At 47.7% G+C, this 13,191-nt stretch overlaps 1 protein-coding gene across 3 annotated transcripts in view; it reads left to right on the top strand.

The window, feature by feature from the left end:
• Nucleotides 1-10,713: 10,713 nt before the first annotated feature.
• Nucleotides 10,714-13,191, top strand: part of SPIDR (scaffold protein involved in DNA repair) — a 258,654-nt gene continuing 256,176 nt past the window's right edge. For 2 of the 3 annotated variants that reach the window (XM_064480799.1, XM_064480800.1), the window contains exons 1-2: nt 10,714-10,817; nt 12,441-12,596. In XM_064480799.1, the coding sequence (XP_064336869.1) occupies nt 10,785-10,817; nt 12,441-12,596 (189 nt within the window). In that variant the 5' untranslated portion in view covers nt 10,714-10,784. Of the gene's footprint in view, nt 10,818-10,949; nt 10,993-12,440; nt 12,597-13,191 lie in introns of those variants that run through there. The other variant, XM_064480801.1, reaches the window with a different exon arrangement.

Here is a 13,191-nt window from a genome sequence, read left to right on the forward strand (position 1 = left end):
AACCCTAACCCTAACCCTAACCCTAACCCTAACCCTAACCCTAACCCTAACCCTAACCCACCCTAACCCTAACCCTAACCCTAACCCTAACCCTAACCCTAACCCTAACCCTAACCCTAACCCTAACCCTAACCCTAACCCTAACCCTAACCCTAACCCTAACCCTAACCCTAACCCTAACCCTAACCCTAACCCTAACCCTAACCCTAACCCTAACCCTAACCCTAACCCTAACCCTAACCCTAACCCTAACCCTAACCCTAACCCTAACCCTAACCCTAACCCTAACCCTAACCCTAACCCTAACCCTAACCCTAACCCTAACCCTAACCCTAACCCTAACCCTAACCCTAACCCTAACCCTAACCCTAACCCTAACCCTAACCCTAACCCTAACCCTAACCCTAACCCTAACCCTAACCCTAACCCTAACCCTAACCCTAACCCTAACCCTAACCCTAACCCTAACCCTAACCCTAACCCTAACCCTAACCCTAACCCTAACCCTAACCCTAACCCTAACCCTAACCCTAACCCTAACCCTAACCCTAACCCTAACCCTAACCCTAACCCTAACCCTAACCCTAACCCTAACCCTAACCCTAACCCTAACCCTAACCCTAACCCTAACCCTAACCCTAACCCTAACCCTAACCCTAACCCTAACCCTAACCCTAACCCTAACCCTAACCCTAACCCTAACCCTAACCCTAACCCTAACCCTAACCCTAACCCTAACCCTAACCCTAACCCTAACCCTAACCCTAACCCTAACCCTAACCCTAACCCTAACCCTAACCCTAACCCTAACCCTAACCCTAACCCTAACCCTAACCCTAACCCTAACCCTAACCCTAACCCTAACCCTAACCCTAACCCTAACCCTAACCCTAACCCTAACCCTAACCCTAACCCTAACCCTAACCCTAACCCTAACCCTAACCCTAACCCTAACCCTAACCCTAACCCTAACCCTAACCCTAACCCTAACCCTAACCCTAACCCTAACCCTAACCCTAACCCTAACCCTAACCCTAACCCTAACCCTAACCCTAACCCTAACCCTAACCCTAACCCTAACCCTAACCCTAACCCTAACCCTAACCCTAACCCTAACCCTAACCCTAACCCTAACCCTAACCCTAACCCTAACCCTAACCCTAACCCTAACCCTAACCCTAACCCTAACCCTAACCCTAACCCTAACCCTAACCCTAACCCTAACCCTAACCCTAACCCTAACCCTAACCCTAACCCTAACCCTAACCCTAACCCTAACCCTAACCCTAACCCTAACCCTAACCCTAACCCTAACCCTAACCCTAACCCTAACCCTAACCCTAACCCTAACCCTAACCCTAACCCTAACCCTAACCCTAACCCTAACCCTAACCCTAACCCTAACCCTAACCCTAACCCTAACCCTAACCCTAACCCTAACCCTAACCCTAACCCTAACCCTAACCCTAACCCTAACCCTAACCCTAACCCTAACCCTAACCCTAACCCTAACCCTAACCCTAACCCTAACCCTAACCCTAACCCTAACCCTAACCCTAACCCTAACCCTAACCCTAACCCTAACCCTAACCCTAACCCTAACCCTAACCCTAACCCTAACCCTAACCCTAACCCTAACCCTAACCCTAACCCTAACCCTAACCCTAACCCTAACCCTAACCCTAACCCTAACCCTAACCCTAACCCTAACCCTAACCCTAACCCTAACCCTAACCCTAACCCTAACCCTAACCCTAACCCTAACCCTAACCCTAACCCTAACCCTAACCCTAACCCTAACCCTAACCCTAACCCTAACCCTAACCCTAACCCTAACCCTAACCCTAACCCTAACCCTAACCCTAACCCTAACCCTAACCCTAACCCTAACCCTAACCCTAACCCTAACCCTAACCCTAACCCTAACCCTAACCCTAACCCTAACCCTAACCCTAACCCTAACCCTAACCCTAACCCTAACCCTAACCCTAACCCTAACCCTAACCCTAACCCTAACCCTAACCCTAACCCTAACCCTAACCCTAACCCTAACCCTAACCCTAACCCTAACCCTAACCCTAACCCTAACCCTAACCCTAACCCTAACCCTAACCCTAACCCTAACCCTAACCCTAACCCTAACCCTAACCCTAACCCTAACCCTAACCCTAACCCTAACCCTAACCCTAACCCTAACCCTAACCCTAACCCTAACCCTAACCCTAACCCTAACCCTAACCCTAACCCTAACCCTAACCCTAACCCTAACCCTAACCCTAACCCTAACCCTAACCCTAACCCTAACCCTAACCCTAACCCTAACCCTAACCCTAACCCTAACCCTAACCCTAACCCTAACCCTAACCCTAACCCTAACCCTAACCCTAACCCTAACCCTAACCCTAACCCTAACCCTAACCCTAACCCTAACCCTAACCCTAACCCTAACCCTAACCCTAACCCTAACCCTAACCCTAACCCTAACCCTAACCCTAACCCTAACCCTAACCCTAACCCTAACCCTAACCCTAACCCTAACCCTAACCCTAACCCTAACCCTAACCCTAACCCTAACCCTAACCCTAACCCTAACCCTAACCCTAACCCTAACCCTAACCCTAACCCTAACCCTAACCCTAACCCTAACCCTAACCCTAACCCTAACCCTAACCCTAACCCTAACCCTAACCCTAACCCTAACCCTAACCCTAACCCTAACCCTAACCCTAACCCTAACCCTAACCCTAACCCTAACCCTAACCCTAACCCTAACCCTAACCCTAACCCTAACCCTAACCCTAACCCTAACCCTAACCCTAACCCTAACCCTAACCCTAACCCTAACCCTAACCCTAACCCTAACCCTAACCCTAACCCTAACCCTAACCCTAACCCTAACCCTAACCCTAACCCTAACCCTAACCCTAACCCTAACCCTAACCCTAACCCTAACCCTAACCCTAACCCTAACCCTAACCCTAACCCTAACCCTAACCCTAACCCTAACCCTAACCCTAACCCTAACCCTAACCCTAACCCTAACCCTAACCCTAACCCTAACCCTAACCCTAACCCTAACCCTAACCCTAACCCTAACCCTAACCCTAACCCTAACCCTAACCCTAACCCTAACCCTAACCCTAACCCTAACCCTAACCCTAACCCTAACCCTAACCCTAACCCTAACCCTAACCCTAACCCTAACCCTAACCCTAACCCTAACCCTAACCCTAACCCTAACCCTAACCCTAACCCTAACCCTAACCCTAACCCTAACCCTAACCCTAACCCTAACCCTAACCCTAACCCTAACCCTAACCCTAACCCTAACCCTAACCCTAACCCTAACCCTAACCCTAACCCTAACCCTAACCCTAACCCTAACCCTAACCCTAACCCTAACCCTAACCCTAACCCTAACCCTAACCCTAACCCTAACCCTAACCCTAACCCTAACCCTAACCCTAACCCTAACCCTAACCCTAACCCTAACCCTAACCCTAACCCTAACCCTAACCCTAACCCTAACCCTAACCCTAACCCTAACCCTAACCCTAACCCTAACCCTAACCCTAACCCTAACCCTAACCCTAACCCTAACCCTAACCCTAACCCTAACCCTAACCCTAACCCTAACCCTAACCCTAACCCTAACCCTAACCCTAACCCTAACCCTAACCCTAACCCTAACCCTAACCCTAACCCTAACCCTAACCCTAACCCTAACCCTAACCCTAACCCTAACCCTAACCCTAACCCTAACCCTAACCCTAACCCTAACCCTAACCCTAACCCTAACCCTAACCCTAACCCTAACCCTAACCCTAACCCTAACCCTAACCCTAACCCTAACCCTAACCCTAACCCTAACCCTAACCCTAACCCTAACCCTAACCCTAACCCTAACCCTAACCCTAACCCTAACCCTAACCCTAACCCTAACCCTAACCCTAACCCTAACCCTAACCCTAACCCTAACCCTAACCCTAACCCTAACCCTAACCCTAACCCTAACCCTAACCCTAACCCTAACCCTAACCCTAACCCTAACCCTAACCCTAACCCTAACCCTAACCCTAACCCTAACCCTAACCCTAACCCTAACCCTAACCCTAACCCTAACCCTAACCCTAACCCTAACCCTAACCCTAACCCTAACCCTAACCCTAACCCTAACCCTAACCCTAACCCTAACCCTAACCCTAACCCTAACCCTAACCCTAACCCTAACCCTAACCCTAACCCTAACCCTAACCCTAACCCTAACCCTAACCCTAACCCTAACCCTAACCCTAACCCTAACCCTAACCCTAACCCTAACCCTAACCCTAACCCTAACCCTAACCCTAACCCTAACCCTAACCCTAACCCTAACCCTAACCCTAACCCTAACCCTAACCCTAACCCTAACCCTAACCCTAACCCTAACCCTAACCCTAACCCTAACCCTAACCCTAACCCTAACCCTAACCCTAACCCTAACCCTAACCCTAACCCTAACCCTAACCCTAACCCTAACCCTAACCCTAACCCTAACCCTAACCCTAACCCTAACCCTAACCCTAACCCTAACCCTAACCCTAACCCTAACCCTAACCCTAACCCTAACCCTAACCCTAACCCTAACCCTAACCCTAACCCTAACCCTAACCCTAACCCTAACCCTAACCCTAACCCTAACCCTAACCCTAACCCTAACCCTAACCCTAACCCTAACCCTAACCCTAACCCTAACCCTAACCCTAACCCTAACCCTAACCCTAACCCTAACCCTAACCCTAACCCTAACCCTAACCCTAACCCTAACCCTAACCCTAACCCTAACCCTAACCCTAACCCTAACCCTAACCCTAACCCTAACCCTAACCCTAACCCTAACCCTAACCCTAACCCTAACCCTAACCCTAACCCTAACCCTAACCCTAACCCTAACCCTAACCCTAACCCTAACCCTAACCCTAACCCTAACCCTAACCCTAACCCTAACCCTAACCCTAACCCTAACCCTAACCCTAACCCTAACCCTAACCCTAACCCTAACCCTAACCCTAACCCTAACCCTAACCCTAACCCTAACCCTAACCCTAACCCTAACCCTAACCCTAACCCTAACCCTAACCCTAACCCTAACCCTAACCCTAACCCTAACCCTAACCCTAACCCTAACCCTAACCCTAACCCTAACCCTAACCCTAACCCTAACCCTAACCCTAACCCTAACCCTAACCCTAACCCTAACCCTAACCCTAACCCTAACCCTAACCCTAACCCTAACCCTAACCCTAACCCTAACCCTAACCCTAACCCTAACCCTAACCCTAACCCTAACCCTAACCCTAACCCTAACCCTAACCCTAACCCTAACCCTAACCCTAACCCTAACCCTAACCCTAACCCTAACCCTAACCCTAACCCTAACCCTAACCCTAACCCTAACCCTAACCCTAACCCTAACCCTAACCCTAACCCTAACCCTAACCCTAACCCTAACCCTAACCCTAACCCTAACCCTAACCCTAACCCTAACCCTAACCCTAACCCTAACCCTAACCCTAACCCTAACCCTAACCCTAACCCTAACCCTAACCCTAACCCTAACCCTAACCCTAACCCTAACCCTAACCCTAACCCTAACCCTAACCCTAACCCTAACCCTAACCCTAACCCTAACCCTAACCCTAACCCTAACCCTAACCCTAACCCTAACCCTAACCCTAACCCTAACCCTAACCCTAACCCTAACCCTAACCCTAACCCTAACCCTAACCCTAACCCTAACCCTAACCCTAACCCTAACCCTAACCCTAACCCTAACCCTAACCCTAACCCTAACCCTAACCCTAACCCTAACCCTAACCCTAACCCTAACCCTAACCCTAACCCTAACCCTAACCCTAACCCTAACCCTAACCCTAACCCTAACCCTAACCCTAACCCTAACCCTAACCCTAACCCTAACCCTAACCCTAACCCTAACCCTAACCCTAACCCTAACCCTAACCCTAACCCTAACCCTAACCCTAACCCTAACCCTAACCCTAACCCTAACCCTAACCCTAACCCTAACCCTAACCCTAACCCTAACCCTAACCCTAACCCTAACCCTAACCCTAACCCTAACCCTAACCCTAACCCTAACCCTAACCCTAACCCTAACCCTAACCCTAACCCTAACCCTAACCCTAACCCTAACCCTAACCCTAACCCTAACCCTAACCCTAACCCTAACCCTAACCCTAACCCTAACCCTAACCCTAACCCTAACCCTAACCCTAACCCTAACCCTAACCCTAACCCTAACCCTAACCCTAACCCTAACCCTAACCCTAACCCTAACCCTAACCCTAACCCTAACCCTAACCCTAACCCTAACCCTAACCCTAACCCCTAACCCTAGCCCTAGCCCTAGCCCTAGCCCTAACCCTAACCCTAACCCTAACCCCTAACCCCTAGCCCTAACCCTAACCCTAACCCTATCCCTAACCCTAACCCTAGCCCTAGCCCTAGCCCTAGCCCTAGCCCTAGCCCTAGCCCTAACCCTAACCCTAACCCTAACCCCTAACCCCTAACCCTAACCCTAACCCTAACCCTATCCCTAACCCTAACCCTAACCCTAACCCCTAACCCCTAACCCTAACCCTAACCCTAACCCTAACCCTAACCCTAACCCTAACCAACCCCTAACCCTAACCCTAACCCTAACCCTAACCCTAACCCTAACCCCTAACCCCTAACCCCTAACCCTAACCCTAACCCTAACCCTAACCCTAAACCCTAACCCTAACCCTAACCCTAACCCTAACCCTAGCCCTAGCCCTAGCCCTAGCCCTAGCCCTAGCCCTAGCCCTAGCCCTAGCCCTAACCCTAACCCTAACCCTAACCCTAACCCTATCCCTAACCCTAACCCTAACCCTAACCCTAACAAATATTTGCAAACCTGTAGAGAAACTGAAACCCTTAAAACATTACTTGTGGAATTTGGAAAATGGCACAGACTATGTGGACAACAGTTTTTCATTTCCTCAAAAAGATTAAAATACAGTTACCTATGGTTCAACAACCTCACCCCTAGGTATAGACATCAAAGCATTAAAAAGAGGTGTTCAAAAAAACTGTGCATGAATGTTCACAGCAGCAATATTCACAATGGCCAAAAAGAAAGAACAATTGAAATATTCATCATGGGCTGAATAGATAAACAAATGAGATGTGTCCATAAACTGCCCTATGATCCTGCCAGATAAAGGAATAAAGTAAAACGGTGCAATCACTGTGGAAAACAACATGGCAATTCCTCAGAATCTTACACATGGGGTTAACATGTGATTCCATCAATTCCACTTCAGAGTGTATGTTCAAAATACTTGAAAGCAGGGGCTGAAACAGACATGGGTACCCCCATGGTCATCATAGCATTAATCACAATGGCAAAAGGTGGAAGCAACTCAAGTGTCCATCAACAGATGAATGGATAAACTAAATGTGGTGTAGACACAATGGGACACTACACAGCCTTAACAGCTAAGGAATTATGACACATACTACAACGTGGATAAATCTTGACATCACTGTGCTACGTGCAATAAGCAAGACACAGAAGGACAAATGTCATATGATTCCACTTATACAAGGTATCCAGAGAAGCCAAATTCAGAGAGAGAAAGAAAATCATTGCCAGGGGCTGAGGGGAGTCAGCGTTAATGGATACAGAGTGTCACTTGGGGAAAATGAGTAAATTCTGGAAACAGATGGTGAGAATATTTGTACAACTGTGTAAATGCAGTCCGTGCGATAGTGCTGTGTATTTAAAATGGTTTAAACAGTAAATGTTACGTGATGCATCTCTAATCACGATGGGAAATGAATGGAGCACTGATGCTTCACGTCACAGCTGGGATGAGCACTGAGAGTGCTCTGCGTGCACGACGTCAGAGGCCCAGGCTGTGCCGTCTTGTGCACTTTAAATCCATTAAGGTTTTTTAAATGAGGGGAATTATCATAATGGTTTCTGAAAAAGAAAACTGGATCAGAATGGAAAAGGACATTTCCATAAATTGGGGCAACGGTGAAGGTTGAAGTGGGCTTGTGGATGGGATTATAAGGTGGAACCATAAAATTTCTTCATTTGGGGTTTATCTGCTGGTTCCTTGAGAGAGTATTCCAGTTTTGGTAAAACCCACTGGAGTATTTTATATCAGGTAGCAAATGTGAGTACTATGTAATGCTGGTTAATATATTTTATGTTTGAAATTACTAGAAACTAAATCACTTTTCAACACAACCATGTAAATACCACGTGAAAAAAAGCAGAGAAGACATCAGATTTCCTTATAGAGGCCAACCCTTAACCAGATCCAGTTCATCCAAAGTGCTGATGCTAACTACCCTTGTAGGAGTCCACAGGTAATTTAGAGGCACTGTTGGAAGATTAGCAGCCACTGTGTCTTAGGTGCTGTGGATGACCTGAACGGAGTCCAAATAGGGTGATTTCTGATTTCTAGTTTTCCACATCAAACCATCAAAAAACTCTTAGAACTAATGAATCATTTCAGTAAAGCGACAAGGTTACAAAGTCAATACACAAAAACCAGTTGTCTCTCTACACATTAATAATGAAACATCAGAAAAAGGACTTTTTAAAAAAAAAATCCCATTTACCATTGCATCCCCCCAAAATACCTAGGTATAAATTAAATCAAGGATGTGAAAGACCTGAACACTGAAAATTCTAAGACACTGAGGAAAGAAACAACAGACACAAATAAACAACAGACACAAATAAACGGAAAGATGCCCTGTGCTCATGGACAGAAAGAATTAATATTGTTAAAATGTCCATTCTACCCAAAGTGATGTTCAAATTCAAAGCAACCCTGGTCAAATCACTGTACCCTACACTAGAAAATAATGGAACATTGTAAACTGACTATACTTCAATAAAATAAAATAAACTTCAGTGGCATTTTTCACAGGAACAGAACAAAGAATCCTAACATTCATATGCAAACACAAAGGACCCCGAACAGCCAAAGGGATTCTGCGAAAGGAGAACAGGCTGGAGGTATCTCCTCCCCTGACTTCACACTCTGTTACGTAACTACAGTCACCAAAAAAGTGCGGAATTGGCCCCAAAACAGGACACGAACCAGAGGAACAGATAGAGAGCCCGGAAATAAACTATGGGTATGTGATCAGTCAATCTACATGAAAGGAGTGAGGAACCTACTCCAGGGAAAGGACAGTCCCCTCAATGAATGGCGCTGGGAAAACTGGACAGCACACACCAAAGGAGGACACGGCACACTCTACACCACAAAAACTGAGTAAAACAGATACTCAGCTGGCAGTGACAGGTAGGCAATATACTGGGGCTACAGCTGGAGCAGCTAGGAGGGGTCTGGTTGCAGCTGTAAAACTGAGAGCCGAGGCACAGACACGGTAGGATGGCCAAGCTGTGTCACAAGGCAACAATGGTGAGCTTTGTGGAGTCCCCGTCAGAGGCCCAATACTCTAACTCCTAAACTACCTAGATTTAAAATCTAGTTTATCTTATTCTACATGTTGACAGTAATAGCATTAGCAATGCCTACCTTAAGCTAAGACTTTTGTTTCTTTTTTTTTTTTTAACCATTCAATGATTTCTCACTTTATACTAAGCATTTGCGACTTTGAGCACCAGAACTCAAACACAAGATGATGAAAAAATAGGGACTATGGAGGAAAGACTGAAAACGGATAAACTGCAAAACAACGCATTCTTACAAAGGCACAAGAATGTACTTTCGGAGCAGAAGACCCAATTCCACTTCTGCTATAGAGGCGAGGTTAAAAATGGGAATCCTTTCCACCTACTCTGGCTGACATTTCTCAGTTCGCTTCAACCACTATTTTAATCTTCTCTACAACAGACACCTTCGTTTGAGAATACTCCTACCTAGTGACTTTGTAACCTAATTCCGTTTCTATTCAGTCGGGGCCGCCTTCCCACTGTATTCCGTTTTACATCTGTTCTCCAAGCGCTGGGATATTTAAGCAAGCTGCCTACGGGGTCTAAGGGTTCTCAAAGTGAGGCGGAACGGAGGCGGTCACCTGGCAACTTGTCAGAAATGCAAGTTCTCCAGACCCACTCTGGACCCTCGGAGTCCGAAACTCAGTCACCGGCTGTAGCAAGCTGCAAGGGGATTCCGGCGGCTCTGAACTTGAAAATTCCAGCTCTGGATGCTAACACCTAGCCCCCAGCAGATGGGGAAACGACACCTCTGCCTCCGGTTATCCACGGCTGCAACCATTCCCTAAGTACCGACTGTTGAATTCATAGCCCACTTCGTTAACATTTATTTTTATTAAGGCTGGGCCTGCTTGACAAACCCCACGCGGGGCGCCCGCCTAGCAGCTCCCCGACCTGGAGCCGATGGCGGCGCTGCGGACCGGCAAGAGCGCGCTCTGCCGGCCTCGGGTCGGGTCACAGGCGGAAGGAGCAACTTGGCACGACCCGCCCCAGAGCTGGTGCCCGTGCTCGGCTCCCAGCCGCCGCGCGGTGGGACAATCCCAGACAGCGCGGACTGGGGGAGGGCCACGCCCCCTCCTGAGCACCGACCAATCGCAGCACGCGGCGCGACGTCCTCGAGGGGAGGCGGTGCGCCCGGAGAGTCCCCGCCCCCGGCCCCAGCACCCGCCAATCGCAGCGCGCGGTGCGGCACGGTGCGCCGAGTTGGTTCGGCGGCGCGCGGCCTTCCGGCGTTCTGAGGCGGCGGCGCACCCCTGAGGAGGCGGCGCGCCCGGAGATGTCCCGCCGGGGCCGCTCTGGCAGCGCGAAGGTAGGCTGTGGGCGCCGCCTCCTCGGTCCCTCCCTGTCGGCCGGGCCCGCGGGCCGCAGGGTGCGGGTGGCTGGCCCCGGGCGGGGCATCTGTGGCGTCTGTGGCGCGGACGCAGCTCGCGTCGGAGGCGGGGCAGGAGGAGCCGCCTCCTGGAGCGCGGGGGTCGCGGCAGCGGGTCAGTCAGTCCGCGGGGTCCGCGCGGTCGGCGCCTCGCCGGGGTTCGGCGGTGTTTGCGCCGCGTGGGCGCGGGGTCCGAGTTGGGGCGGCCGGGTGACGCGCGGGGTGAGGGCACTTGCGTTCTGAGTCGCTGCGTGTGCCCTGCGTGTGTCCTTTACCTTTCACAAGTTATTTGTGAGCTTCTTGCTTACAGACGTCCTGGTCTCATCGGGCTAAAAACGTGAACTCTTCTTTTTACCAAAAATCTTCCTCAGAAAGTAGATGGTGTCTGCTAGGTTTCTCCGATGTAAAGCTACTTTTTTTTATCTTTGGAATTAGTAAGTACTTTGTGGGGCGGTGCTTTGTGACCATGTGTACATCCTCGTCAAACTTTCATCCACTAGTTTTAGCATTCGTTAATGATTTTCTAAATTCATCATTTACTTATTTGTTTCTACCAATGTAGACTCATTTTTATTTCATTGAATAGGTTTTAATCCTTCAGTGGCATTATTTATTTGATGCTGGAATGCGCACAATTGGCCACAGTGAGAGCCCCTTCATGCAGGTTCACGTGTCCTTTTGACATGTTCTCATTATTCCTTGAGCAGTGTTTTACTCTCTGGCTTGAGATACTTCAGGCTACTCTTGTCCTTTCCTGTCCCATCGCTGGTATAACCCACTTCTTTAAAGAGCTGGGCTGATTTAATGTGTTAAAGAGGTATTCTGGAGTTTAAAATATATGTATGTGGGGGGGGGGGTGGCCTCTAAATAGACCAAATGACATTTCCACTGTCTTTACTGTTCCAGATAACTAAGTGAGCTTCTTCAGAGCTGTCAGATAACAGCACCCTGGTGGAGGTAGCACCTTCCTGGGGATAGATGCCTCTTCCTCTTGCAGTCCTGCCCAACTATAGGAATCTCTGCTTATGAAGGAACGTGCTTAGACCTATTAAGTATTAAAATACCATCTGTGTTATGGCTGAATTTCTGAATTTGTTCCTTTCCTCCTAGCTAAGGAAGTTTTAATGGTATATATTAATCTTTTTTTTTTTTCAAACTACAGTGGCATTGATGAAGAGTTTTATTTCTGATTAGGTGATCAGCTCGTAGTACTTGACCTTAATTTGGTTCTCGATGCAAATCTAAAATTTTCCGTAAAATGCAGATTTAAAAACTTATGAAGTAAATACATGTCTGTGGTAGAGATTTTAAACAAAACAGAAGATGTAATACAGTCCAGGACTTTGGATGGTCCTTGTTTGTCCTCACTCACGTGCATTTTGGAGTGTGTTGTCTAGTTGTAAGTGTTGTTCAAACGCTTTTGGTTTTGCTGTCTCATGACTCTGGATTCAGAGACTTTTAAAAACTGCTGCCATTCCTGGGTTTCCATGTTGTTAATTGTTAATGTGTATATAATGAAGTTGTTTTCATTATTTTTTTTCCCTTTACAAACTGTCTCTACAGAGAAAAAGAAGTTGGGATATAGAATACGCATCCTTTCCAGGAGACACCCCACTGCAGTGCAGAAAAGCAGGTCTCAGGACCGTAGGGGCAGCTGCTTCCCTCTCTGAAGCATGGCTCCGGTGTGGAGAAGGATTTCAGGAGACTGCTGGGACTCCGGTAAGGTAGCTGTAATACTGTTTGCCCTGAGTGCTGAAGGATAAATCCTAGTTACTGAGTGTTCAGGCCACTGTAATGTATTCCTTTGGCATTCCCCTCTTCATTTCCTTTCAGAACACTGTATTTGGTGGATTACTTTTTTCACTCATCCTTGAATTCCTTAAAAATTGTGGCGAATTAGTATTCACCCCTTTCTGTCATGCAGAGCCTCTATACTTCTTTGTAAGTAAAGGATACATGCTGAAAATGTTCTTAGAAGATGAAGCGGTTGAGCATTTGCTCTATAAAAAGTACATTTATGAAATGCTGACATATTCAGAATCTTACAGCAGTGAGATATTCAGGCTAATTTTTGTTTATATGCTAACTTTGAAGTATACACCATAAAGAGGAGTGCTCACCACTGTTATAAACTTTAAAGGTTGGGCAGCTCTCTCTCTATTTAGATTCAGGAAAAATGTATTTATTAAGTATATGAGGAGTGTGTGCTTTGAGAATACTTTTTGGTAAATATAAACAAAGGAAAAGAAATATGTTAAGGGGATATAGTGTAAGTTCTTGAATGTTTTACAAAATATTGTTGGTTTTTGGCCCT

This window comes from Camelus dromedarius, chromosome 30, assembly GCF_036321535.1.
Source record: "Camelus dromedarius isolate mCamDro1 chromosome 30, mCamDro1.pat, whole genome shotgun sequence".
In the NCBI taxonomy this organism is placed as follows: Eukaryota; Metazoa; Chordata; class Mammalia; order Artiodactyla; family Camelidae; genus Camelus; species Camelus dromedarius.